Source organism: Hylobates moloch, unplaced genomic scaffold, assembly GCF_009828535.3.
Source record: "Hylobates moloch isolate HMO894 unplaced genomic scaffold, HMol_V3 SCAFFOLD_22, whole genome shotgun sequence".
NCBI lineage: Eukaryota > Metazoa > Chordata > Mammalia > Primates > Hylobatidae > Hylobates > Hylobates moloch.
This window is the reverse complement of record NW_026652297.1, coordinates 21355518-21380289: the sequence shown is the minus strand read 5'-3', so window position 1 is coordinate 21380289 and position 24772 is coordinate 21355518. Positions and strand designations below refer to the sequence as shown.

The 24772-nt window shown below is 45.8% G+C and overlaps 1 protein-coding gene across 3 annotated transcripts in view; it reads right to left on the bottom strand.

Moving 5' to 3' along the window:
* The window catches only part of GALNT15 (polypeptide N-acetylgalactosaminyltransferase 15), a 70593-nt gene that overhangs the window by 30177 nt on the left and 15644 nt on the right, over positions 1-24772 (bottom strand). For all 3 annotated transcript variants that reach the window (XM_032143709.2, XM_032143711.2, XM_032143708.2), the window contains exons 2-6: positions 20022-20188; positions 15124-15328; positions 7332-7499; positions 4765-4882; positions 3247-3441 (exon numbers count right to left, since the gene is read on the bottom strand). In XM_032143709.2, the coding sequence (XP_031999600.1) occupies positions 3247-3441; positions 4765-4882; positions 7332-7499; positions 15124-15328; positions 20022-20188 (853 nt within the window). The remainder of the gene's footprint in view (positions 1-3246; positions 3442-4764; positions 4883-7331; positions 7500-15123; positions 15329-20021; positions 20189-24772) is intronic.

Here is a 24772-nt window from a genome sequence, read left to right as displayed (position 1 = left end):
TCTTGTTCTTCTTCTTCTTCTTCTTCCTCTTCTTCTTCTTCTTCTTCTTCTTCCTCTTCTTCCTCTTCTTCTTTTTTTTTTTTTTTTTTTAATGGAGTCTCGCTCTGTCACCAGGCTGGAGTGCAGTGGCGCAATCTCAGCTCACTTCAACCTCCGCCTTCTGGGTTCAAGCAATTCTCCTGCCTCAGCCTCCTGAGTACCTGGGACTATAGGCACATGCCACCATGCCCAACTAATTTCTTTATTTTTAGTGGAGACTAAAAATACATGTTAGCCAGGATGGTCTCGATCTCTTGACCTCATGATCCACCCACCTCGGCCTCCCAAAGTGCTGGGATTACAGACATGAGCCACTGCTCCCGGCCGGGCACCTTCTATATACCAAAGACATCCCTGCCTTCCCCCAAATTCAGATAGAACTATAGAGGATAGCTTATTTATGGACCTCCAACTATTTCTGGAAAAGTATGGTGTCTACATTTGAGGATTACTGTTTCGATGTTAGAGAGCTAAGAGAGAAAAAATACTGAAAGGTTGGACTAGTTCTAGTTCTACTTCCGGTTCTCTCCCCACATCTCTTTAGCAACTTACCCTCTCATGGGGCCTCAGTTTTCTATTTTATAGAATGAAGGACTTGGGTGAATACAAACAAGCACTTAAAAAATCCTGCAATCACCATCTGGACAAGCAAACTGGATTTTCCCAAAAGCAGACCAGTCATGCTCTAAAAAATCATGCCAGTCCCCAATTTCTGTAATTGTCTAGAACAAAGTATATATTCACAGGCACTTCTAATTGCACCAACCAATGTGGGAAGAAGGTTGAAGTTCTGTAAATAATTTGCATGCTGTTGCATTAGGCTGGCCACAGCCAACATGCCACGTCTTAATGAGCCCATCTGGTGGAAAGTTGGTCTGGCGCATCAAAAATTATGCAATATTTAACACTTCTTTAAGAGTTCTTTATAAATGCAGTCTGTGCCAATGTTAAGAAAATGCCCTCTGAAAGCAAAGAGCTAATACTAAATCCCAAGAGAGAAAAACAGATGGTTTGGCCAAAAGAAACCCAAGAGATTAAAAACCAGAGAAGCTCTGTGGACCTCTACAGAACTCTGTAGAAGGCCACTTGCTCCCTGTTACTAACTGAGTAAAGTCTAAACTGTTTAGCCTGACCCTCAGGGCCTCCAGAGTCTTCCCCCAACTCCTCCTCTGGATGTCTGAGTTGAACCCATTCAGCCATTCTTCAGATGTGACCTCCCCTGTAAAGATGTCTGTCATGAGCCTGTCTAGGATGAATCACTCTCACCTTTGTGAACATTATCTCTTCCAGAGGAGCTCCTGCCCCACCAAGAACCTGATAAGCATTGGGTGTGGTTCTCTGTCCCCTGCAGGACCCACCCAGGGCCTGGCACAGAGCAGGTGCTTGGTTGACCTTTGTTGACCATTAGTAGCCATGACAATAATGATGGTATTAATAGTAAACACACAAGCAGGGCTTACTCAGTGCCAGGCACTCGTCTAAAGTGCTTTGGCTTTATTAACATATTTGTTCATCCTAACAATAGACGGAAAGCTTAACAAACAAGGAAGCAGAAACACTGAGTGTTTGAGTAACTTTCGGATCATATAACCAATACTTAAATCCAGACCATCTTGTTCTTGGAGTCCATGGGCTTAACCATCAGACTATACAGCTTCTAGATCGGTGTCTAGACTTGGACACATGCTTCCCCTTCCCATAGATGGAGATGGAGAAGGAGACTAAAGAAGAACAAAGATGCTAGCTAGTAAATGAGCTGGGTCCTTGTGAGAGTTTTCCTTTCAATCCCAATGCCTTCCTGGAGGAACAAAGGAGGCTGCTGTTAGTAGCACTTCTCCTGTACCAGGAAAGGAGCCAATGCCACTCTGTGTAATAGTGTGACTAACTGACGGGGTCCAAGGGGAGACTCTACCCTGCCTAGACCTTGGGAATTACTGTTGAGTCCTGGGACTCTGTGTACTGTTAACACTTTCCCCAGCTAAAGAAACAAAGATCCTGAAGTTCACGGCGTCCTGACACACCCCAGGCCCTGGAGGCTATTCCCACTTAGGGAAGGGGTTGGATCTAGAACGGGGAGGAGGCAGATCCCTGAGGACCAGGGCAGAAGGGGAGGCACTGGGGCTGCTCTACGAGGCTTCCCTGTCAGGCTGGCCCTGCACTCAGGCACATCCTTTCATTTAAGGAGCCTAGGCTTCATCTGTGGCATGCAAACTCACATATAACTCACACCCCAGCAGTGTGGGCTGCTGAGGGGCTTGTGGGAGCTGCTCCAGGACTGTTGTGGGTCCTGGGAATCTCGTCTTTGGAGCCCCCACTTTCAGCACAGCAAGCATTAATGTGAACCCATTTCCCACATTAAATGGCGTTTATGGGTCACTCTGGAAGGACTGGGCTGAGCAGCCGCTGACCAATTGATAATATGCTGTTTATGGACATTTAGTTAAATGTTTAAAATTTTTATTTTTCTATGGCTTTTTTGGACTCTATTTTTATTTATTTATTTATATTTATTTATTTATTTTTTTGTTTTGAGACAGAGTCTCGCTCTGTCACTCAGGCTAGAGTGCAGTGGCATGATCCCAGCTCACTGCAAGCTCCATCTCCCGGGTTCATGCCATTCTCCTGCCTCAGCCTCCCGAGTAGCAGGGACCACAGGTGCCCACCACCATGCCCGGCTAATTTTTTGTATTTTTAGTAGAGATGGGGTTTCATCATGTTAGCCAGGATGGTCTCATGATCCACCTGCCTCAGACTCCCAAAGTGCTGGGATTACAGGCATGAGCCATCGCGCCCGGCCTTTGGAATCTATTTTTATATTTAATATTTGTTTCATGTCTTGGATCATTTCATAGCCCTGAGCCCTTTGCTCAGGATGAAAGGAGACCTGGCCTTGGAGACCTATCTCATCGCTTCTCTGTGCCAACCCCTCCCCTGGCCCCAGGTGAGGGATCCCATCCCATAGATGTCATCCCATAGATGTTAGGGAGCTTCAGGCCAAGGCCAGCTGTGCTGTCCCATGGAGAAGCCGGAGAGACAAAGGACAGCTTCGCCAGGTGGAGAAGCCACTTGAAATAGGGCAGCTCGAGGGAAGCTCAAGCCAGAATCTTCTGTTTTCCCCTCCAGGCAAGAGAAAGAAGCCCTCCCTGGCCCACCTCCTGCTAGTGGCCCTGTGCTGGACACAGAAGCCCCACTTGGCTCTATCCTTACCTTGCTCAAGGAGAAGGCCTCTGGGCTATGCCTGTAGAAGGTTTCTTTGAATGACCCCAGCCAGGTCTCAGCAATGCGAACCTTGTTCCTCAGGGTGGCCTCCTGGTCGAGGGGGGAGTGGGCATCCTGATTTCGGTAGATGTGCCCTACCCGAGAGCAGGGAAGGATTTCAACGGAGCCACCGCAGAGCCAGGCCTGCCGCGAAGGGAAAAGATAAACACCTCAGCATTCCACCTTTAAGAACGGTGGGAAATAGGGCGCCCTGTCTATGAGGGGCTGGCAAAATGTGCAGGAAATCATGAGCACTCAATGGTGAAGATGATTATGGTCCTCAGGGTGGAGTAGAGTTTCCAGATTTGGAAATTCTGGGGAGGGGAGTGACAGGGTGGAGAGAATAGAGACAGTTGTCCCAAAATGGGGACAAGAGGGCCATCCCCATGCAACTACCTGAATATGCTGCCCTTCAAACACATGCAGATCCAGCACTTAGAGAGATGTAGCATGTGAATTAGCACCCCTATTCCCCAAAGGACACTTCCTCGGGGAAAAAGATGTCCCCAGTGGTCCGGGATATCTCAAAGCTTGTGAAGTGTGCTACAAAGGCACCAGAAGCTGTTTGTAGTAGAGACAGAAGCAAGCTTTCCTGGGACGTAGTCTTTGCTATTTCAAGAAATTTCCCTCTGCTCTTCCGCTCACAAATGGCTGGAGTTCATTTGGCAGGAAGCCTTTCATTCCACATTTGGGGATAAAGGTTAAAGTAGAAGCAGTCCTAGGATAAGCAGCATATGAATGGAAACATCAAAACTGGGGTTCCCAAACTATGTGCCAAGGTGCCCCAGGGTGCCATAGCAAACTCATAGGGTCTGGTGTTAAATTTTTGAGGGAAACATGGTGACATCTGTTGGACTTTATGCAGAATATAAGCTTCAGGTAATTCACACTTTCAGCATTAGATCTCTGCACTTTTGATGATGAATTTTTTTTGGTGTTGGGTTTTCGGAGGATACTGTGATGAAAAAGCAAGTATCATGCTAGAAAGCAATGTGGAACAGGAAATGAGGGTGACTCCAAGGTTTGAGAAGTTGTGTGGTGCCCAACAGGTGCTAAGTTTTTATGACAAGTATTAAATTGTTTGGACCAAACTACTCAATACACAGAACTTTGGGTATTTGTTTTGGACTATGGGTGCTATGAAAAAATTACTAAGATGCTAAGAGCGCTATGAATAGAGAATGTATGAGAGCCTCTGGAATCTCTGCACAGAAGTTAAAATATGTGAGAGTATGCCCATTCCTGGAAGCAGATTTTGAAGGCACTGAGAGTGAAACCAAGCTACAGCACAGGAGAGATGGGAAACTGTGAGAAATGGGAGGTTTGACACACAACACAGGAATGACTTTATAATTTTCCCACAGCCTCATTCCTTCCCAGTGACATTTCTAATGCCTGCCTCCGAGTTGTGACCATACACACCACTCCAGAGATCCCACCTCTGTCTTTCCTTGGTCCAGGACATACCTTGAAAGACAGTTCGAGGTTTTCACCACCTCGCAGTGACATAAGAGGGTCATACGCTCCAGCGTTTTGGAAGTAATGTCTGTCCATGGCCACCACCTCTCCGGGCACCACAGGGCTCCTGGACACAGAAGACAGGCAGGACACTGCAGTTCAGAACCCAGAACACAGCAAGCAAGGCTGGGGGCTGGGGCTTCCCAGGTGGGAGCTCCAGTGGCTGAGAGAACAGGCTTTGGGCTCGGATAAAATGCAATGTTTTTAATTGCAAGACTGGAGCAGAACCATGATGTCAGAAATCCCAGTATTTGATGAGAAGACAGCTATTCTTGCCTGGGCCTTTTATACTCTGTCCTCAGGTACTGCACCTAGAGAGGGCCTAGGGACCACACCTGAGACTCCCCTGCCCTCTGGCTTGAGTCCCTCTGGCTTGAGTCCCTCTGGCAAGATGTTTGGGAAGAAGGCCTTGGTTAAAATCAGGTACCCTAAGAGAGGTAGCACCAGGCCTGACACAGAGACGTGGTCAGGCTCTTTCCTCCTTTCTCTTTCTCACCCTCTTCTGTTTTCCTAATGACCATCCACTCTCTTCCCAATTCTATGATGAATCCACGAGGGACCCTGGAAGCAGATAAGTCCCCACTGCCCTAGGGGAAAAATACATGATTTATAAACACAAGAAGCTAGAAACCTTTAATAAGGGAATTAAGATCATAATATCCCTCAGAGGGATTTTAAACAGAGAAAGATGTAGTCGGAAGGTTTTTGAAAAAGGGTCTCTTCATCTAGAAGGAACAAATTTGAATGCAGCCAAACTCTGGGAATTTTTCAAAGTGTAAATGACTGAGAGTTTAGATTTTTCTTAATTACCAAAGAAATAGTAATGCATTAACAAAGCTACTGGCCTTTAGGTTATAAAAATTCTACATTATACCAAAATACTAAAAACTGATATTGTAATGATTATTCAGTATAATTTCCAACTCTGCCACTCCCAATTTGTAAGATCTTAGGTGGGCTATGTGTCTTTGAGCTCAGCTTCCTCACCTCTAATTGGGGATAAAATAGTGTTTCATAATTGGGTTTTAGGGGATGACTAAGGTAAGCCATGTAAAATATGTAGCTCTGTGCATGCCACATTTTAAATGCTTACTGGATTTTGATGTTACAAGTTCAGCATTCCTTTTCTGACACCTGTGGGGCCAGTGTGTTTTTTAATGCAGAATTTTTTGGACTTTAAAGAGGGACATACATCGTATACTACACATCAGTCCTAGTGGGGTCTGCCCGGCACTCTTTAGTCAAATATAGTAATATTTCTTTGATGAAACACACATATTTTCACAGTAAGCAGTAAGTGGGATAAATAAGGCTGATGCAGACACCCCATGTCAGTTCAGGGCAGCTTTTGCTGCCTAATGATTTTGTTTTCGTTTTTTGTTTTTGAGACAGAGTTTTGCTCTGTCACCCAGGCTAGAGTGCAGTAGTGTCGTCTCAGCTCATTGCAACCTCTGCCTCCTGGGTTCCAGCGATTCTTGTGCCTCAGCCTTCCAAGTAGCTGGGACTATAGGAGTGTGCCACCATGCCCAGCTAATTTTTTTATTTTTAGTAGAGATGGGGTTTCGCCATGATGGCCAGGTTGGTCTCGAACTACTGGCCTCAAGTGATCCGGCCGCCTCTGCCTCCCAAAGTGCTAGGATTACAGGCATGAGTCACTGCATCTGGCCTGCTGCCTAATTAATTATTAAACAAATGCTTGGTTTTTAGAGCTTTTTGGATTTTGCAATTGTGAATAATGAACTGTGGCCTTGTATTTAAAATATAGCATAGCAGTGAAGCAGTCGTCTCAAGGGCCTGGCTGTCTGGGTTTAAATTCTGGATTCACCTCTCATTGGCTTTATAGTGTTGGGAAACTTTAAAAATCCTTATGCACCCCAGAAACCATGGAGGCAGACAACCAACCCCACTGTGTCCTTTCAGAATTCATGACCCACAGAATTCATGAGCTTAATAAAATGGCTGTGTTTTACACCAAGTTTGAGGTGATTTGTTATGCATAAGATATCTAGTACTTCTACTTAAATAGAAGAGTCATCCACAAACCAAACATGTGAGAAGCGACCCATACAATAGGATCTATTTGAGACCTGTGGTTCTTAGCATTCACCTGGTTGAATTCTTCCTATTTGCTAAGACGGGACCTGAGGAATTCACACTACCTGATGAGAGAGCTGGGCCAAGATTCCATCTCAGGTTGCCACACACTGGGGCATTAACTGATGCTATCTGGAAGACCCTGTCAGAACTTTATGAATATGATGATATAATGGTGGTAGCACCTACATCTGGGTGCCTGGCACTCTCTAAGTGCTTTTCACATATTAGTTCATTCAATCTTCACAACAACCCTATAAGGTAAATACTATGATTGCTCTCAATTTACTGATAAGGAAACCGCGGCATACGTTAAGTAATTTACGAGGAAACTGTGGAGGTAGGATTAGACCCCAGGCAGGCAGGCTGCAGAGTCCATCCTGAGGAGGCAACGGCAAAGCAAGTGTGAAATGGGTACTCACCTGATGGGGCTTATGGGGGACTGCAGGGCCATCTTCACATGCTCTGGCAAAGGTTCCCAATGGAAATCCAGCTTCCAGTCCAACACCCCACGCTTCAGGTCCTTTGAGGGGTAATACTGGAAAGTCTTCCAGTCAATCACATCTATCACCGGAGATACCACTCGGCTCCTGGAAAGAATTGTGGAATCAAACAAGGGACATAAAGCATTCACTTGCTGGTGCTGGAAACGGTCGGTACATGGGCTGCCCAGTACGGCGGCTACCAGACACCCGTACCTAAAATGGGTTTATCCAAATCAGGTGTGGAGTAAGTGTAAAATACACCCTGCATTGAGAATACTTAGTATGGAAAAAACGATGCAAAAATATTAATAATTTTTACATTGATTATATGTTGAAATGGTAATATTTTGGATATACTGGGTTTACTGAAATATATTATTAACATTAACTTAATCTGTTTCTTTTTTTTGTAATGTGACTATTAGAAGTTTTTTAATTACATGTGTGGCTCGTGTTATATTTATATTGTACAGCATGGTTCTAGAAAATGTTTTTCCATAAGGAATTAGGGTGCATTGCTTTAAAGAGCATGCCAGTACTTTTCTTTCTTCAAAAACCTTTCTTGACAGCACTGAGAGATACAGAGAGGGGTCCTAGGCTCAGCTCTGCTACTAATGAACTATGTAATCTTGAGATACCTGTTATACCTCTCTGGGCCTCAGTTTCCTCATTTGTAGAATGGGAGGTTGAACTACTTCCCACAAAGGCCTTTCTCAGCTGCAGTGCTCTAGGACTGTGGCTCTTAACTTCTTTTGGGGTCCTTGATCCCTCTGAGATTCAGGGGAAAACTACGGGCCACTCCTGAGTGAAATCTTACATGTCCATATAAAAAATATTGTGCACAATGTCAGAGAATTTATGGACCGCTGCTCTCAGATCTATTCTTCCTCCTTGTAGCGTAAAATTTGATTGGCTTGAGAAATCAGGATTTCCAAGCCCTAGAAGTATCCTTACTGTCAATGCATGCGTATATGAACATCTGGTATCTATAACCAAAGTCCTGAATATCTTGGTTTACTTGCTCATTTCCTGCTACTGTTGGTGATTTTTAGCCCAATTTTTTTTTTTTTTTTTTTTTTGCACAGCCTGGAGATATGACTGCAGAGTGATGTGAGAAATTGACGTGGGTCATATACTTTTTAACTAAGTAGGTAATCACTCAGGTGTACCAGGAGTTGCTATCCACCTAGCCAATATCTCAATCACATTTTCTCCCCCTGGCCTGTCATGATAATTATGTCTTAAATCTGTGCCATGGACTGAATCAGGCCTGAACTTCAGGGTGGTTAGAGGATACCACTCTAAGAGAAGTGAGATTCCTGGGAGGGGAGATACTAGCCACATTGTGTTTACACTACCATCAAATTCCATCTCTGTTCCATTGTCTTGGAGAGAGCCAGGGTGGCCCCACGATTTCATTATCTGCTTTAATCTATGGCTTTAGGTAACTGACATAAGTGTAAGGAGTTGTGGGGTCTATATTTAGAGCAAGGATCTTAATATGCTTTTCCTGCCTCTTTCACATTGTTTCTGCTGGAAGGCAAAGGGACTATAATCCCTCTGGGTTTCCCCTATTTTGGGGTATCCTGTATTGACCTAAGAAAACTAAGAACCTAGACCAGGGAGGAAATGAGGGCACCCAGAGCCCCTTCCAGAGTCTCCACTTACTGTGTAATGAATCAGGCAGATGGATAAATTTGGCTATTGGCAAAGCATTTTGTGGAATTTTGGAATCAAGAGCCAGGGAACTGTGTGGCTGAATTAGGAAGAAATGCGTGAAATTTGTACCACCTTCAGCAATCGTAAGAGGACAAGAAAGGGACTTGCATTCAAGCATTCTCGCAATTCATCCTAGACCTCTATGCTGTGTATTTCTTTTTTTTTTTTTTGTAGACGGAGTCTCGCTCTGTCCCCCAGGCTGGAGTGCAGTGGCGCCATCTCGGTTCGCTGCAAGCTCCACCTCCCAGGGTCACGCCATTCTCCTGCCTCAGCCTCCCAAGTAGCTGGGACTACAGGTGCCCACCACAACGCCTGGCTAATTTTTGTATTTTTAGTAGACACGAGTTTTCACTGTGTTAGCTAGGATGGTCTCGATCTCCTGACCTAATGATCCGCCAACCTCGGCCTCCCAAAGTGCTGGGATTACATGCGTGAACCACTGCACCCAACCTCTTTTTTTTTTTTAAGTGGTCTCACTCTGTCGCCCAGACTGGAGTGCAGTGGCACAGTCTGGGCTCACTGCAGCCTCCACTTCCCAGGCCCAGGGATTCTTCAGCCTCAGCTCCCCGAGTAGCTGGGACTACAGGCATGAGCCACCATGCCTGGCTAGTGTGTGTGTGTGTGTGTGTGTGTGTAGAAATGGGATTTCGCCATGTTGTTGAGGCTGGTCTTGAACTCCTGAGCTCAAAGTGATCTGCCAGCCTTGGCCTCCCAAAGTGCTGGGATTACAGGTATGAGCCACTGCACCCAGCCTGTGCTGCGTACTCCTTAACAAAGGAGTACATTGCTTTTTATTAGAAAATGAGAATTCTAAAATTCGTTATGTTTCTCTTTTTGTTTTGTCTTTCTGGAAGCTCAGAGTCACATGTAAAACTCACTTCTAATAACTGTATTACACCTGATTCCCAATACCCTCTTTTCCTTTCTGAAATTTTCTTTTTCCTCTATTTTAACTGTGTACCACAATGATTAATCATGAGCTTCCCTGAGTACATTTTAGACAGAGGTAAAGAATAAAATGTCAATGAATGAAGTGAGGAGTGTTTTCTATTTTGGCCTTTATTCCATGGACCACAGTGGCTGCCTAGCAGGACTAAATTACTAACTGTCGTCTACTGACTCAAAAAGGGTGATTAATTCAAATAAAAAAACCACAGTCTTCTATTTAGCTTTGTGGTTTTGTACCTACAGATGTGTCTGGTGTTCTTGGAATTCACATAAAGCAAAATAGCGAGGTGACCTCGTTTGACTTGGAAGGAGCTGGAAGTGTCTGCTTACTTCGTCAGTCCCTCACCTGTGAACTGAGTTTTAACCCTCAGGCAGGTACAAGGTTGATCCTATGTTAAGCTTTTCTAAGTTCCAGGAGAGCAAGTGCTTATGTTTCAAAAGGCAAACAGAAGGAGTCAAGCTGCCAACAAAGACTGGTTCACTGAACTATGTGAGATCTATGAATACATTACTGTCCAGATATTCAAGAGCTAACTGTAGTTTCAAGCTTCCCGTAACCTTTTACCACAATAAAGAATAAGCCCTCGTTTATCTCATTCCTTGTTAATTCTCCTGAGCCTGGATGTTCCTCGAGGTCCATGATACACGAGCCATTTTCGAAGTTCATGCGTATTCTTGGTGTTTGTGGAAAGTCTCTTATACCACAAGCAGAAGGCTCTGAATTCTCCCTTCCCAGAGCTCTTGCTGCTCAGGTGTGACCGCAGGACTGGCACCGGCTCTTCCAGGGTCAGATATGAGGACGTATCATGCTGAAGGGTATGAAGTACAATGGTTGCTGGAGAGTTTCCTTGGGGCATCTGAGTCAAAGAAGGCTGCTCCCTCTGGGGGCCCAGGAGGCATCCTGACCTCCTGCTGCTCGTTGACATGCACATGCACGCACACACACACACACATGCACATGCTCGCTCCCCCCCACACTCAGACTCTCACATGCTTACACACATACACACTGACTCACATGCACAAACACAAGGCGTTCTTACACTGCTTTCCATCATTTAACCCTTCAAAGAGCAGAGTTGGAGGTGTTCTTCTCCCCGCCCCACATTGCTTCTCCCCATAGCACCCCTGACTGATCTTGAAGGACTGGATGTCTCGCAGATAGGGACCAGACCCATCTTCAAGTAAGAGACAACTTGGTCAGCTTCTCGAGATGATATCATCTTTCAGCCCCTTTCAAGACTGTCCCTTTCCCCTTAGAAACCTTCATCCTTCCAGGGGTATGGCTTCCACTGCTTGGCTTGGGTATGAGAGCTGGCAGTCAACACAAGGCAGCTGGGAGCTGGATACAACAGCTAGTCTTGATTCCCATCATTGTTACTTTGTGTAGAAACTGGCCATCAATCAGCACCTCCCAGGGCTGCCCTAAAATCACTTGCCCATAGGGAGACTCTGTGTAGAGTTGCTGAACAGTTGCAGGAGTTGCGCACTGTGCAACCCAAGAGAACACCTCTAATATCATCATTACTGTAAATTGCATTTTTATTTTGACAATTTGCTGACAGTTGGCATCAAGATGTCTTATTCTAATAAAATCAGTATGTTATGACCAATTTTCTGAGGAATGGGAGTCAGGAGGAATGGTCATGAGGAAGGGATTTCAACCAATGCAAACAAAGTTGCCACATGGCTAGTGGGAACCTGCTAGGCAGGGACAGGGGGAAAAGTCTGGTCAGCAGGATCTGAATTCCTTGGCCAGGGTGTGGAAGAGGCTACAACTCTTTGAAATAGCTGATTTGTGGCTTATTGCACTGCTCACTCGCCACTCCCACCCCCACTTTTTTTTTTTTTGTAAGAGCTCTTAAAGACCCTTTTCTGTCTTTTGGGCACTGTGTCCTCATCTGGTGACAGAATGTCTCCTGACACAAGCCTTGGAGACAGCTGGGCCCCCTTTCCTCTCCATGTGAGGAGCTGCACCAAATGGCTTCCACAGCTTGGCATGTGGGCGACGTCCCCTGGGGAGTAAAGCACACACTGAATGAGGCTGCTTTCCCTGCCACAGCTCATAGAGCGTTGCCATGTGGAGTGGAGAGAGTGGGACTCAGATACCAGAGAAGTGGGTTTTCTTCCAGATCCTCACTTGCCAAGGCCTATAAGCTGGACACTGGGGCCCAGAGAAAACATAGTGGACAAGAAGCCATGAATGAGGTGTGGAGATGATGAAACTGTGGTCACATCAGGCAGAAGAGATGGAACAAAAAGAGGAAGCCAAGCCAGTAACACATCAGGATCAGAGGCCCAGTGTGTGTGTGTGTGTGTGTGTGTGTGTGTGTGTGTGTGTGTAAGAGAGAGAGAGAGAGAATGACAGACCAAGAGACAGAGAGAGACAAAGACCGTGAGAGAGGTAGAGAGGCAGACAGAGACAGACAGGAGGGGAAAAGAGGAGAGGGGAAGGGCACAGGAAACTAGAATGTCTCTTAATCACAAAGGGCTTCCCAGGGAGCCCCATTTTCTTTCTAGCCTAGGACACTGAGGTACTGCCATGTCCTTCTCCCTTCACCTAGCTCTGCGAAATGGGGCCCCGATGTGAGAAGCAGACACGAGGGACTCACAGCAGTGGGTAACACGTCTCACAACCAGGGGTGGGGTTAGGGATGACTAATGTTTCTCCCTGACCAGCTTCTCCAACTCTTAAAAAGAAAGCGTACACAATAAAAAGAGCATTAGACTCAGAGTCAGAAAATCTGACTCAGCTACGAATTATCTGCCCTTACACGTCATGTCACCTTTCTGAGCCTCAATTTCTCCCCCTATAAAACAGAAGCTAAAATACCTGCCTGAGGCATCTCGTGGGGGTCATTACAGAAGGCATACGAAAGAAGTCTGCGAGGGTTATACATACATAAAGTTTAATGATGTTAATTACTGCATTTCTAAATGTCTGCATAAAAGAAGCATAGAAAATAGCCCAGCTGTCAAGTGGCTGTGTGACCCTGAGGGGTCTTTTTTACTTTCCTGGAACTCAGGGTTCTCAATAGTGAAATCATGAGATAAGACACGATAATCTTCATGGTCCCTCTGAGAGCCACCTGTCTGTGATACCAGGATGGGAATTAGATGGGAAATGGGCAAGATCAACTTTGGAGTCTGACTCCAATGATAGACATCGCCGTGATTGCAAGATGGTCCTTTGCATGAAACAGAATAAAAAATGGCAGCTTTGGAGGGCCTGTGCATTTTTCTTTTCTTTTCTTTTCAGGATGGAGTCTTGCTCTGTTGCCCAGGCTGGAGTGCAGCAGCACGATCTTGGCTCACTGTAACCTCTGCCTCCCACGTTCAAGCGATTCTCCCACCTCAGCCTCCCAAGTAGCTGGGATTACAGGAGCACGCTACCATGCCCAGTTAATTTTTGTATTTTTAGTAGAGATGGGGTTTCACCATGTTGGCCAGGCTGGTATCGAACTCCTGACCTCAGGTGATCCGTCTGCCTCGGCCTCCCAAAGTGCTGGGATTACAGGCATGAGCCATTGTGCTTGGCCAGCTTGTGCATTTTTGTGTCCTAGTTCTTGTCCTAGTGCTGAATTTACGTATGTCTTCTTTTCTTATGAGATGTGAGTCAAGAGACAATCTGTCTCATGAAACTGGGCAACATTAATCTGTCTTGATCTCCCTTAAGTTCTGATTGTTCTTCTTTGTTACAATGGAATACTGAACTATTAACAATTTACTTTCTGTCATTTGAAACCGTCTCCACTTGGCTGATGGTAACTCCTATGTCTCCAGGATTCATTCCAATGTGGTCCAGGAATTTTTTCTTATATTTGATTGATCATCCCTAACTTCAAGTGAAATAATAAACATTCACCATGGGTAGGAGTGAAGGATAGAAGTCATAAGGCTTGGTTCTAGCATTGGTCCTATCTTTCTGGGCACCATCAAACAATTATTGATTGTGGTTCTATTCTGCTACATGCCTACATGAGCTCCAAGGGGTATGCCTGAGGTGGTCCAAGGTGGGCCAGCCACCAGGTTTCAGTTTTCCTGGGTAGGATATTCAGATTGCGGGTAATGGTTGACTAGACATGTTTAGGAACTGTTTGTCTTGAGCAAGGAAGTGGGAAAGAGATTGACAGTCAGATGGGGGAAGGAGACCAGAGAAATGATCAAGAAAAATGTTAAGATGCTTGTCTACAGGGTAATGTAATGCAATCCTCTCCAACTTCACATTTCCAAGGACTGGCCATAGGTAGAAAATTAGGGACCCCTTATATAAACTGGGGAAACAAAGAATGCTGCTTAGTAATCACAGAGCCTAATGTTTTCTTTTTACAGGTGAGTAATCTATAGCCTAGCGTAGTTCAGAGACTTTTTCCCCAGGTTATGTTACAAGCTTGATTAAAATCGCCAAATTTTCGGCCGGAAGTGGTGGCTCATGCCTGTAATCCCAGCACTTTGGCAGGCCGAGGCGGGCGAATCACGAGGTCAGGAGATCGAGACCATCCTGGCTAACACGGTGAAACCCCGTCTCTACTAAAAATACAAAAAATTAGCCGGACGCGGTGGCAGGTGCCTGTAGTCCCAGCTACTCAGGAGGCTGAGGCAGGAGATGGCATTAACCTGGGAGGCGGAGCTTACAGTGAGCTGAGATCGCGCCACTGCACTCCAGCCTGGGTGACAGAGTGAGACTCCGTCTCAAAACAAACAAACAAACAAACAAAAATGCCGAATTTTCACCAAAGGCAATGATAGCTATGGTAAGGTGTTACCCTTATCATGCAATTTAATACAATTTTAAGTATTTGCAACCTCATAGAAGCTGTTCTCTGGGCCTCAGTTTCTTTATCTATAAAACAAGGTAGATGGACTGGAAGACCTCTAACCTCCTTTCCAACTCTAACTCTATAGTCTTAAAAGACTTAAACATCTGAAAACCCAAAGGGAATAGATCACTCTCTAATGGAGATTCAGGAATTAATAGGTGGGTTGTTCTGTGAGTGGCTGATGCTGTAGACTATTTCTCCCAGTCCCATGTCTTGCTTTGCAAGCCCAGGGAATAAGTTACCTGTCGCCAGCTATTCTGCTGAGGAGGGGCTCCAGCCAGCCTGGGTGGCACTCGCAGTGGGCATCCATGAAGACCAGCACATCCCCGGTGGCCCTGGTGGCCCCCAGCATCCGGGCCCTGATGGCACCCAGCCGCTTGTTGCTCCTGAGTAACTTCACCCCCTCCAGCCTGGCCACATATTCGCTGAGAGCAGACTTGAGTTGTCCTGGAATCAACAGGGTTGTGGTCAATGGAATGACAAATGCCACAACCGATGAGATTGTGACTAAGATAACTGTCAACAACTCTCTCTTGGAAGCTGTGGTGAGCACCTGGGTCCTAAGAACCAAAAACATTATTACAGTGTGGTTGTTGCTAAGATGTAAGATGCTTCGTTAGGTTGGGGTGGGCCATGATTTTCTCCAGTAAAAATTAGAGGGATGGTGTCAGAAAACCAGGAAAGGGGAGAACTTGCTAACATTCTCCAAATGCAGCAGCAAGAATGTAGCAGATACTGTTGGTGTCTGATATGGTTTGGCTCTGTGTCCCCACCCAAATCTCATCTTGAGTTGTAATCCCCATAATCCCTATGTGTCAAGGGAGGGACCTGGTGGGAGGTGATTGGATCATGAGGGCAGTTTCCCCCATGCTGTTCTTGTGATAGTGAGTTCTCATGAGATCTGATGATTATATAAGTGTTTGACAGTTCTTCCTCCTCTCTCTCTCTCTCTTTCTCTCACTTGCTGCCATGTAAGACAGGCTTCCCCTTCCACCATGATTGTAAGTTTCCTGAGGCCTCCCCAGCCATGCGAAACTGTGAGTCAATTAAACCTCTTTTCTTTATAAATTACCTAGTCTCAGGCAGTTCTTTATAGCAGTGCGAGAACAGACTAATATAGTGTACTACTCAGATTCCCTGAGCTCCCCTTAACTGTTTTGGTTTGGTTTGCATGTCCCCAGCTGCTGTGGGTGCTAACTGAAATCTGAACCCTTCCCTGGAGACTTGCCTTGGGGTATTAAAACGGTCTCTGCTGCAGGTGCCAGACAGTCATGCAGGATGCTGCCCCCAGCCCCAGTCATGGTCAGTGACTGACCATTGCAGGGTAAAAAGCAAGACAGACCCCGCAGTGCAGCCTGTGCTCCAGAGTCCCCCATGGGATCAGGCTATGGCTGGACTTCACCTGAAACCACATATTTGTTCAGCTGTTCCCTCTGTCTCTTCTGCATCACTCACTCCCCTACAGATTTCCCCTGAGAGTACACCCTCAAAAAAATCACACGCACGTGAATCTGCATCTCAGGCCCTGCTTTCGGGAAACCTGACCTAAGACAGTTGTCAAGGAAGTCAAAGGCAAAAGGGTCCATTAAATTTGGCGGCTGGTAGGAGATTGGTGGTGCTGGTCAAAGAGGTCTCATTGCAGTTGATAGGGGAGTCTGCAACACAATGGGTCCAGGAGAGAAAATAGGAGATGAAAAACTGAGACCAAGAGTCCAGACAGTGTTTTAGGAAGGTTGATTCTATAGGGGAAGGAAGAAAAAGAGGCCTAAGAAGAAGATGATGCAAAGGATGAGAGAAGCTTGTTAGGTTTTGTGTTTAAGATAAGAATAACTTGATTGTGAGTGTGAGTGCGTGTGTGTGTGCATGTCTGTGTACACACATGCCAAGAGGAACAAGTCAGTGGAGATGGAAGGTACAATGTGTTCACAGAGAAGCAGTGGTCTCCATGAAGTCTTGGAAATGGGGAGTCCCCCCAGCCCAGTGGACTAAGATCTCCCAAGGACAGGGTTTGTACCTAATATATCTCTTCTGCCCCAACCCTTAGTGCAGGGCCTGGCCCACAGTAGGCACTCAGTACATGTGCATTGAACAGAACTGAGCCAAAAAGCAAGAATTTCTCCCCAGTTCCCCAGCCCAGAGGTGGCCTTAACTGTGGATACAAGTAGCCTGGCTGCTTTGGTAGCTGAACCTCTGGGGAGGCTGGAGAAGGTTAAGGCAGCCCCACCCGAGAGCCCCCAGCAGACTTCGTACGCTCCTTCCCTGGGAATCTGTCTTCTAAGCACCACCGATTTTCTGCAGGGAGAACAATGTCCTGAGCAGTAGAGGAAAGGACTCCCAGTCACTGGGCTGTTGCAATTCTCACTGGTAAAATGCTTTGCTGATTTGTTACTTTATAACTATTTTTCTGGTAAGATTGTCAGCCCTGGTCCACTCCCTAGAGAGGAATCTCTGTTAGTCAAGCTATTAACATTTCTGAACTTGCATGTCTGAGAAGCAGCCCCTCAGTGACTTCATTGGCTTTAACATTGCTAAATGTAACATCTTCCTCACCATTCATTCTCCCCTTCCACTGTACTGACAGAACTTTGATGTTTCTCGGGGCAGCTAAAAACACGTATCTCCCAAGACTTCCTCTCACTGCTGGCAGCAGCTCTGGTAGAAATAAACTGAATGAAAGGATTCTGAGAAAACTATTATTTTACTATTCTTTTTTCCAAAGAGCACAAACTGGACTGGCCTCTGCCTATCTCTTCTTCACCTTTTTCCTATTTGAAATATGTATGTGATGTCCAAAGGTAGAGCAGCCCTGTTGTGATTATGAGGCCAAAACTACTCTCTAAGCATGTTGAAGTGGAAAGGAGATGAAGGTGTGTGTCCAACGGCATTGTGGAGCTGTCACACCATACCGCATTGCCACCCTATGAGCTTTCTGTACTATAAGGAAAAATAAATCTCTATTCATTGGTTAAGTCACTACAGCAGGTTTCTGTTCTATGCAGCCAAATATAGTCCTTCACTGATATTCCCACCAAACATTAATTTATGAAGCCCTCCTTGGGCTGACTGCTGGTCTCTTCAGCTATACCTCTAACCCTTGTTAGTATTATTTAGGACAGACTTCTAGCAAGAGAGCTTCAGAATAGATTAAGGAAGAACTTCCAGACTGCAATGGTTGTTTGGCATTCTCAGAGGGTTTTGAAGCAGGTAAGAGCACCCATGTCTGAGTGGTATAGTGCTCGGAAAAAGCTGGTATGATCCTCAACTCCTTCCCACCAGAAAACAGCAGTAATACTGACTTCCACTTGTAAAGGGTCATCATGGGCTGGCCATCGCCAGCGTTTTCTGATTTAATGATTTGGTGTGGGCATTACCACCCCAGACGAATACCCTGAAACCCATCTAGCTGATTCTATCACACTACACTATGCTGTCATGACCATCAGCTTGGAAGCCCATCAAGGCGGCTCAGGGCAACCTGCAGCATCTTTTTCTGTCTCAGGTTTCCTCATAGGTAGAGTAGGGTTGATAAGCCCTGCCTCTTTGGGTGACCAAGAGGATTAAATAAAAACAGTGTGCAAGGTGGTGCTTGTCTGGGATCTGGGTATTGACAAGCACACAGAGGAGAGGGACCTGCAGAAATGGAACCAGTGCTGCCCTTGGTTGTGGAAAAGGCCTTGCACCCCAATGTCAACAGGAAATATGAGGCCACTGGATGGAGAGCCAGCCCAGTGGTGAGGGGCAGAAGGGGAGTTGGCCAGGAGGGGGCAGCTTAATTGCTTGCCAGGGGATCCAGATCCCCTCTGGTGGGGCTGCCAGCTCTGGGGTAGCCCATTTCTCTGGGGCCCAGCTCCTCCACTTTCCATACTCCCGAGGGGCACAGACATAACACAGCTCATCAGATGGTGGGGGCCTTACCACAGGTGTGCTCTTGGGCGGGCCCCGCCCCACTTGAGGGTTTGGAGAGTCTCTGAGCACTTTACCCGCCAACCCAGCCCTGTCCCGCACCTGTTCATTACTCCTGCCTAATATGCAGCCAGCTGCACCCAGGAACCCCAGGTGTTCCCAGAGCCTCTAGCTAATCTGACTCACTGCTATGGCCAGGCTAGGCCCATCCTTGGAGTGAGGACCGTAGAAAGAACTAACAGAGGCACCTGGCTACCCTAACCCTTCTCCATTATTCCCCTTAGAAAAACGCGAATGCTCGGCTTGCCTCGGAGCGTTCTGATCTTCCCAGAAGGCCAGGAGGTGTGTCTCTAGGTCATTTAGTTGTGCCAGAAATGTGGGCCTCAGGCCCAAGCCAAAGACTAGAGCAGAGGTTCTCAAAGAGTGGTCCACAGAAAACAGCAGCATCAGCATCACCTGGGAGCTTGTTAGAAATGCAAATTCTTCGGCCCCACTCCATCTCCAGAAACTCTGGGGGTGGGCCCTGCAGTCAGTAGTTTAAAAATCCCACCAGGTGATTCTGATGCATGCTCAAGTGTGAGAGCCACTGACCTAGGGGTCAAGTGGGGGTTTCTCTGTCTCCATCTTCTTTTAGGGCTATCCCTAGTAGCCAGGTTCCTGTGAGAGGAAGCATACAGGCAGGTTCTGCAAGTCTGGGCTCTGGGCCTGACTTTGCTGCTTTTGGCTGACTCCGCTCCAGTCTGCTCTCTTCTCTGGGCCCCAGTTGCCTCCCCTGGAAAGTGAGTGGGTCTGTCTAAGCCATGATGAGTTAAGGACCGATACACATATGTGCGTATGTGTAAAGTGCTGCACCAGGGTCTAGGAGGCAGTTAGCACTGACAACAGGGCCACCTTGTGTGATTCTTCAGTGTCTTGGAGAGAGGATTGTTGGACTGGGTGGCACCTGGGAGACAGATCCCCACAGGATCAGGCTGAGGCGACACCCCTCAAGACCCTCCCCAGGGCTGTTTTCCCTGCAGGGCTCCTTCTCCTTCTCTGTCTTGTGGCCCCCACTGCCTTACTGGTTTCCCCTGGTGGCTCTTCATTCATAAGTTACTTGCCCATTAGTCCTTATCCGGAGGTCTGTACTTGGGGAATCTTGCCTAAAATAGTTCCAAACTTCAATCTTTTGCTTGAGAACTCCACCCACCAGGGGGTAAGGCTCACCCAGACGAGCCTGGAGGAAAGCCGTGGCTACCTTGCTGGCTGAGGTCGTCCACCAGGATGATCTCCTTCAGGAAGGCCCTGGGCACTGTGTCGAGGATGCTGTGTACAGTCCTCAGGAGGGTGGACCAGGCTTCATCATGGAAACAGAGGATGATGCTGGCTGTGGGCAGGCTGTCCTGAGGGTGCTGCTGCAGACACCTGCAGGGAAGACAGCCAGAGAGCCATGGGGAAGAGAAGGCCACAAGAAACACTCCACACCCTCTAACTCACTTCCTTTGCTCTGGCTGGGGCTTCTCCCATTATATGGCTGTCCTATGGGATCTCTTAAATTTCCCATATAAAAAGAACCTGTTACGCCCCATGGTGGTGCGGTCTACTATCTCCCAATTCTCAGATCTCAAGAGCTCCTTTATCATTTAATCCAAAGTCCCTCTCATTGCAATTGAGAAACGTTGCCATCGTTCTCAGCAGATGACTGTCCTCATCTGTAAAATGAGAATGAATGACAATATTATCAACCTCACAGCTCTCACACTTGAGTATGCATCAGAATCACCTGGTGGGATTTTTAAACTACTGACTGCAGGGCCCACCCCCAGAGTTTCTGCAGATGGAGTGGGGCCGAAGAATTTGCATTTCTAACAAGCTCCCAGGTGATGCTGATGCTGCTGTTTTCTGTGGACCACACTTTGAGAACCTCTGCTCTAGTCTTTGGCTTGGGCCTGAGGCCTACATTTCTAGCACAACTAAATGACCTAGGGACACCCCTCCTGGCCTTCTGGGAAGATAGAACGCTCTGAGGCTGTGGTGAGGCTTAGATAGGATGATGCACATAGTTAAGTGTCCAGTAATCTCTGTCATCCATTCAAGGGCAAGGACACTATTTTCTTTATTTTTATGTTCCTACAACCTAGCATAGCACCTGGCACACAATTTTTAAATGTTAGCACTTACTATTTTTAAAAATTTTATTTTATTTTAAGTTCCAGGATACATGTGCAAGGTATGCAGGTTTGTTACATAGGTAAATATGTGCCATAGTGGTTTGCTGCCACCATCAACCCATCACCTAGGTATTCAGCCCCACACGCATTAGTTATTTATCCTGATGCTCTCCCTCCCCATGCCCCCACAACGGCCCCAGTGTGTGTTGTTCCCCTCCCTGTGTCCGTGTGTTCTCATAGTTCACCTCCCACTTATAAGTGAGAACATGCAGTGTTTGGTTTTCTGTTCCTGTGTCCATTTGCTGAGGATAATGTTTTCCAGCTCCATCCATGTCCCTGGAAGGGACAGGATCTCATTCCTTTTTATGGCTGCATAGTACTCCATGGTACATATGTACCACATTTTCTTTATCTAGTCTATCATTGATGGGCATTTGGGTTGATTCCATGACTTCACTATTGTGAATAGTGCTGCAACAAACATACATGTGCACTTCTGCACAGCAAAAGAAATATCAGAGTGAACAGACAACCTACAAAATGGGAGAAAATTTTTGCAATCTATCCATCTGACAAAGGTCTAATATCCAAAATCTACAAGGAACTTATGCAAATTTACAAGAAAAAAGACAAACAGCCCCATTAAAAAGAGAGCGAAGGACATGAACAGACACTTCTAAAAGAAGACATTTAAGCTCTTATTATTTTTATGGAAGAAAAAACAAGGATGGAATGTTTGTGAGTGCCAACCACATGCCAGACACCGTGCAAGGCCTTTAATATATCACTGCACATTCATCTGATAATTAATCCGTGGGTTGGGCTATCTTACTCCCATTTTACAGATGAGGAATCGGAGGCTCCGAGGGAAGGGAAGACGTCAAAACTCACATTCCTGGCAAGCGGCAGTGCTGAATATTCTACCTTCAAAACTCTCACGTCCTTTCCACTTTGCTGGCTTATGGCTGGATAGCGGGGGTGTTTGCATTTCCCTCTGCCGAGGGGCTGTCTGTGAACAGGGTGCTTGGTGTTTGCTTTGCTTGGGGTCTGTTGAGAATCAGTGGGTCCAGGGTGGAGTGAATTATAACAACCTGATACATGGAGCAGTGTATAGCTCACACTTGCGTACAAAAGGCACTTTCTTAACGTGTGTTTCTGAAGAGCCTCTTTCTGAGTTGCAGCTGCTGCTCAAACTATGTTCCTTCTCAGAGGGACATTTGAATAGGAGCCATCTCAAGGACCCCAAACTTCGGACACCTAAAGGAATCTGTGACGTGGAACTGCAGGCAGAGTGACAACCAGGCTGAGGCTGGCCCTGTCTGAGGGAAACACCTTCTAAGAGGTGTCAACTCACGCTGCTCCCTAGCTTGGTACCAGTCCTAAGAAAGGCAGACAACTCTCAGTGCACAGGAAACCTGTGTGTGACTCTCAGGGCAAAATCCCGTGTAGAGAGCGAGAATTGAGTATGGGAAATGGTAAACAGAATTCCTAAATAATTTTTAAAAACACAAAAACATCTCATAAATAAGCTAATTATTTTGTTGGTTTATAAATTCATAAGCTATTTATTTCCATAAATGATTTGAAGCCACTCACAAAAAAAGACACACAATACAAATACTTAAAATGATGGTAAAATAAAAATAAAGAGGAAAAATCAGGAGCTGAGGAATATGAGTAAATTTAGAAAGTCAGCATTTGGAGAAAGAACATAAATATATAGGTTATAAGGGCCTAGGTATTCCTAGAATGAATTTAAATTTGACTCTGAGATTCCTGGTAGCCAAAGTAAAATGTGTATTCTGCAACAGAATTATCACCATTAGAGAAGTTAAATGCAAGGTTTTTTGGGGAAAGCAACACTCTTTCTAGTAATTTGTTCTTTCAATTACCACTTTATCACTTTTTATTTTGAAATCGTTTAAGACTGACAAGAAATTGCCAAAATAGTACAGAGAGTTCCTATGTTCCCTTTACCTAGCTCCCCATCATGAAAATATCTTACGTAATCATCCACAATGAGCAAAACCAGAAATCCGACATGGTTCAATACTGTTAACTCAAATATCATCTTAGTTTTAAAGAGAAAATTTAACACCCATCTAACACTTATTTGAAAGATAAATTCCTATGGACTTTAGAAAGATGTCCCTAAATGCATGGCAGCATTCTGAGAACCATCCTTAAAACAAATAAAATAATGAACTTTATATGAACTTTTATAGTTTGAGTTCAGGACTGTTCAAATAACACGTCCAGAATGGAACCAGCTTCCCTGTAAGGTTTTAGGGAGATGACTGCGTCCCCAGCACATGCGTAGTCTTTGCTGAGGTCTTTCACCCCCTTCATTCTCTCCCCTGCTCCCCTGGTGGGGCTGAGAATTTCTACTCTGCCCTCAGACTTGCTCTAGGCTGCTCACAAACAGGTGCAAAATTTCCTCATATCCTCTCCACTTCCTTTGTGGTCAGGCATTTGGGTAAACCCAGGGGTCCTAGACAGGGACTGGTGGCTGTGAAAAGAAATTTTGCCTCAGTAAATTCAGTGGGTATGAAAAAAAAAAATCCTAAACTATTAATTGGGCTTATTGCCAGGAGACTGGCTATTTGCCACCTGAGATAGGAAAGGAGTTTGGGACAGAGAGCCCTGGGTTTGGAATTCTTGTGGGGGCAGTTTAATAGTTTACCAAAGTCAGTCCTGTCTGCTCCAAGAACAGAGCACGGCTATGCCTGCCAGCCATGCCTACCTCCTTCCTCTGTCTCAATTCATAGACTATGAGAATTGGAAACAACACAAGTGTGTGTTATGCACACACATGTGCACGTGTGTGTGCACGTGGTGTGTGTATCCTTGTAGTAAGATGGTCAAAAGAACTTAGACTTCAGAATCGGACATATTTAGATTTGAATGTTCACTCCGTTGCTTCCTAAGTTTCCTTGGGTAATTCACTCAATATTTATAGGTATCAGTTTACTAATTTGGAAGGTAAGGGTAACCATAATTACCCTTTAGGCCCATTGAGAGAATCAAAGAATAATAATAGGCACCCAATAGACAATGACTGTTTTATAGCCATCTTCCAAAAAGACACAATGTAATTAGTATGAACGTTATATTTACGATCATCTCTGCAAATTATAGCTATCTTTAAACAACTTTTCTACAGTATAGCATGAGACATCTACTGAACTACTTTCAAGTTTGGGTTTCCCAACAGTGTCCACTTCAGAGCTTTTGGGAGAAATAAGTTTGATAAAGGGCTTAGCACAGTGCCTGGCATGGAGCAGGGCCTCCTTCAATGAAATAAATTTGTATTTAACCTCTAGCTCTTTAAGATCACACTCCTTGCATATTACTCAAAGTAAGGAGATGTGAGAGCTTCCCTCTCTGCTAGTTAAATGGTGACCAGGGCACTCAAGTTCCTCTCTTTGATCTCACAGAACATTCTCTGCCGGGTGGCAGTCTCACCTGGTAACTCAGATTGTGGACACTGAGGCTCCACCACTTCCTAGCTGCGGAGATGACCCTGGGAAAGTTGCTTAGCTTCTGGGTGCCTTGGTTTCCTCAGAAAGGTAGAAGTAGGGCCCACTTTTTGGGGTTTCCTGCTGTGGAGATGAAATGATCTATAAAGCACCAAGAACAGTGGGTGGCACAGAGTGAGCACCATGCATTTGCTGCCATTATTAACAGATGTCCCATTAATACAAGAGGTACCTCTCAAGCTCTTCCAGCCTTGAAAGTGATTCTTTGGGGGCTCCTTCCTGCAGGAGGAGGAAGAAGGAGGCAGAAAAATAAGGAGAGCAAGCATTTCAAAGAGAATTTCATAGACTCCCCTTGCTCC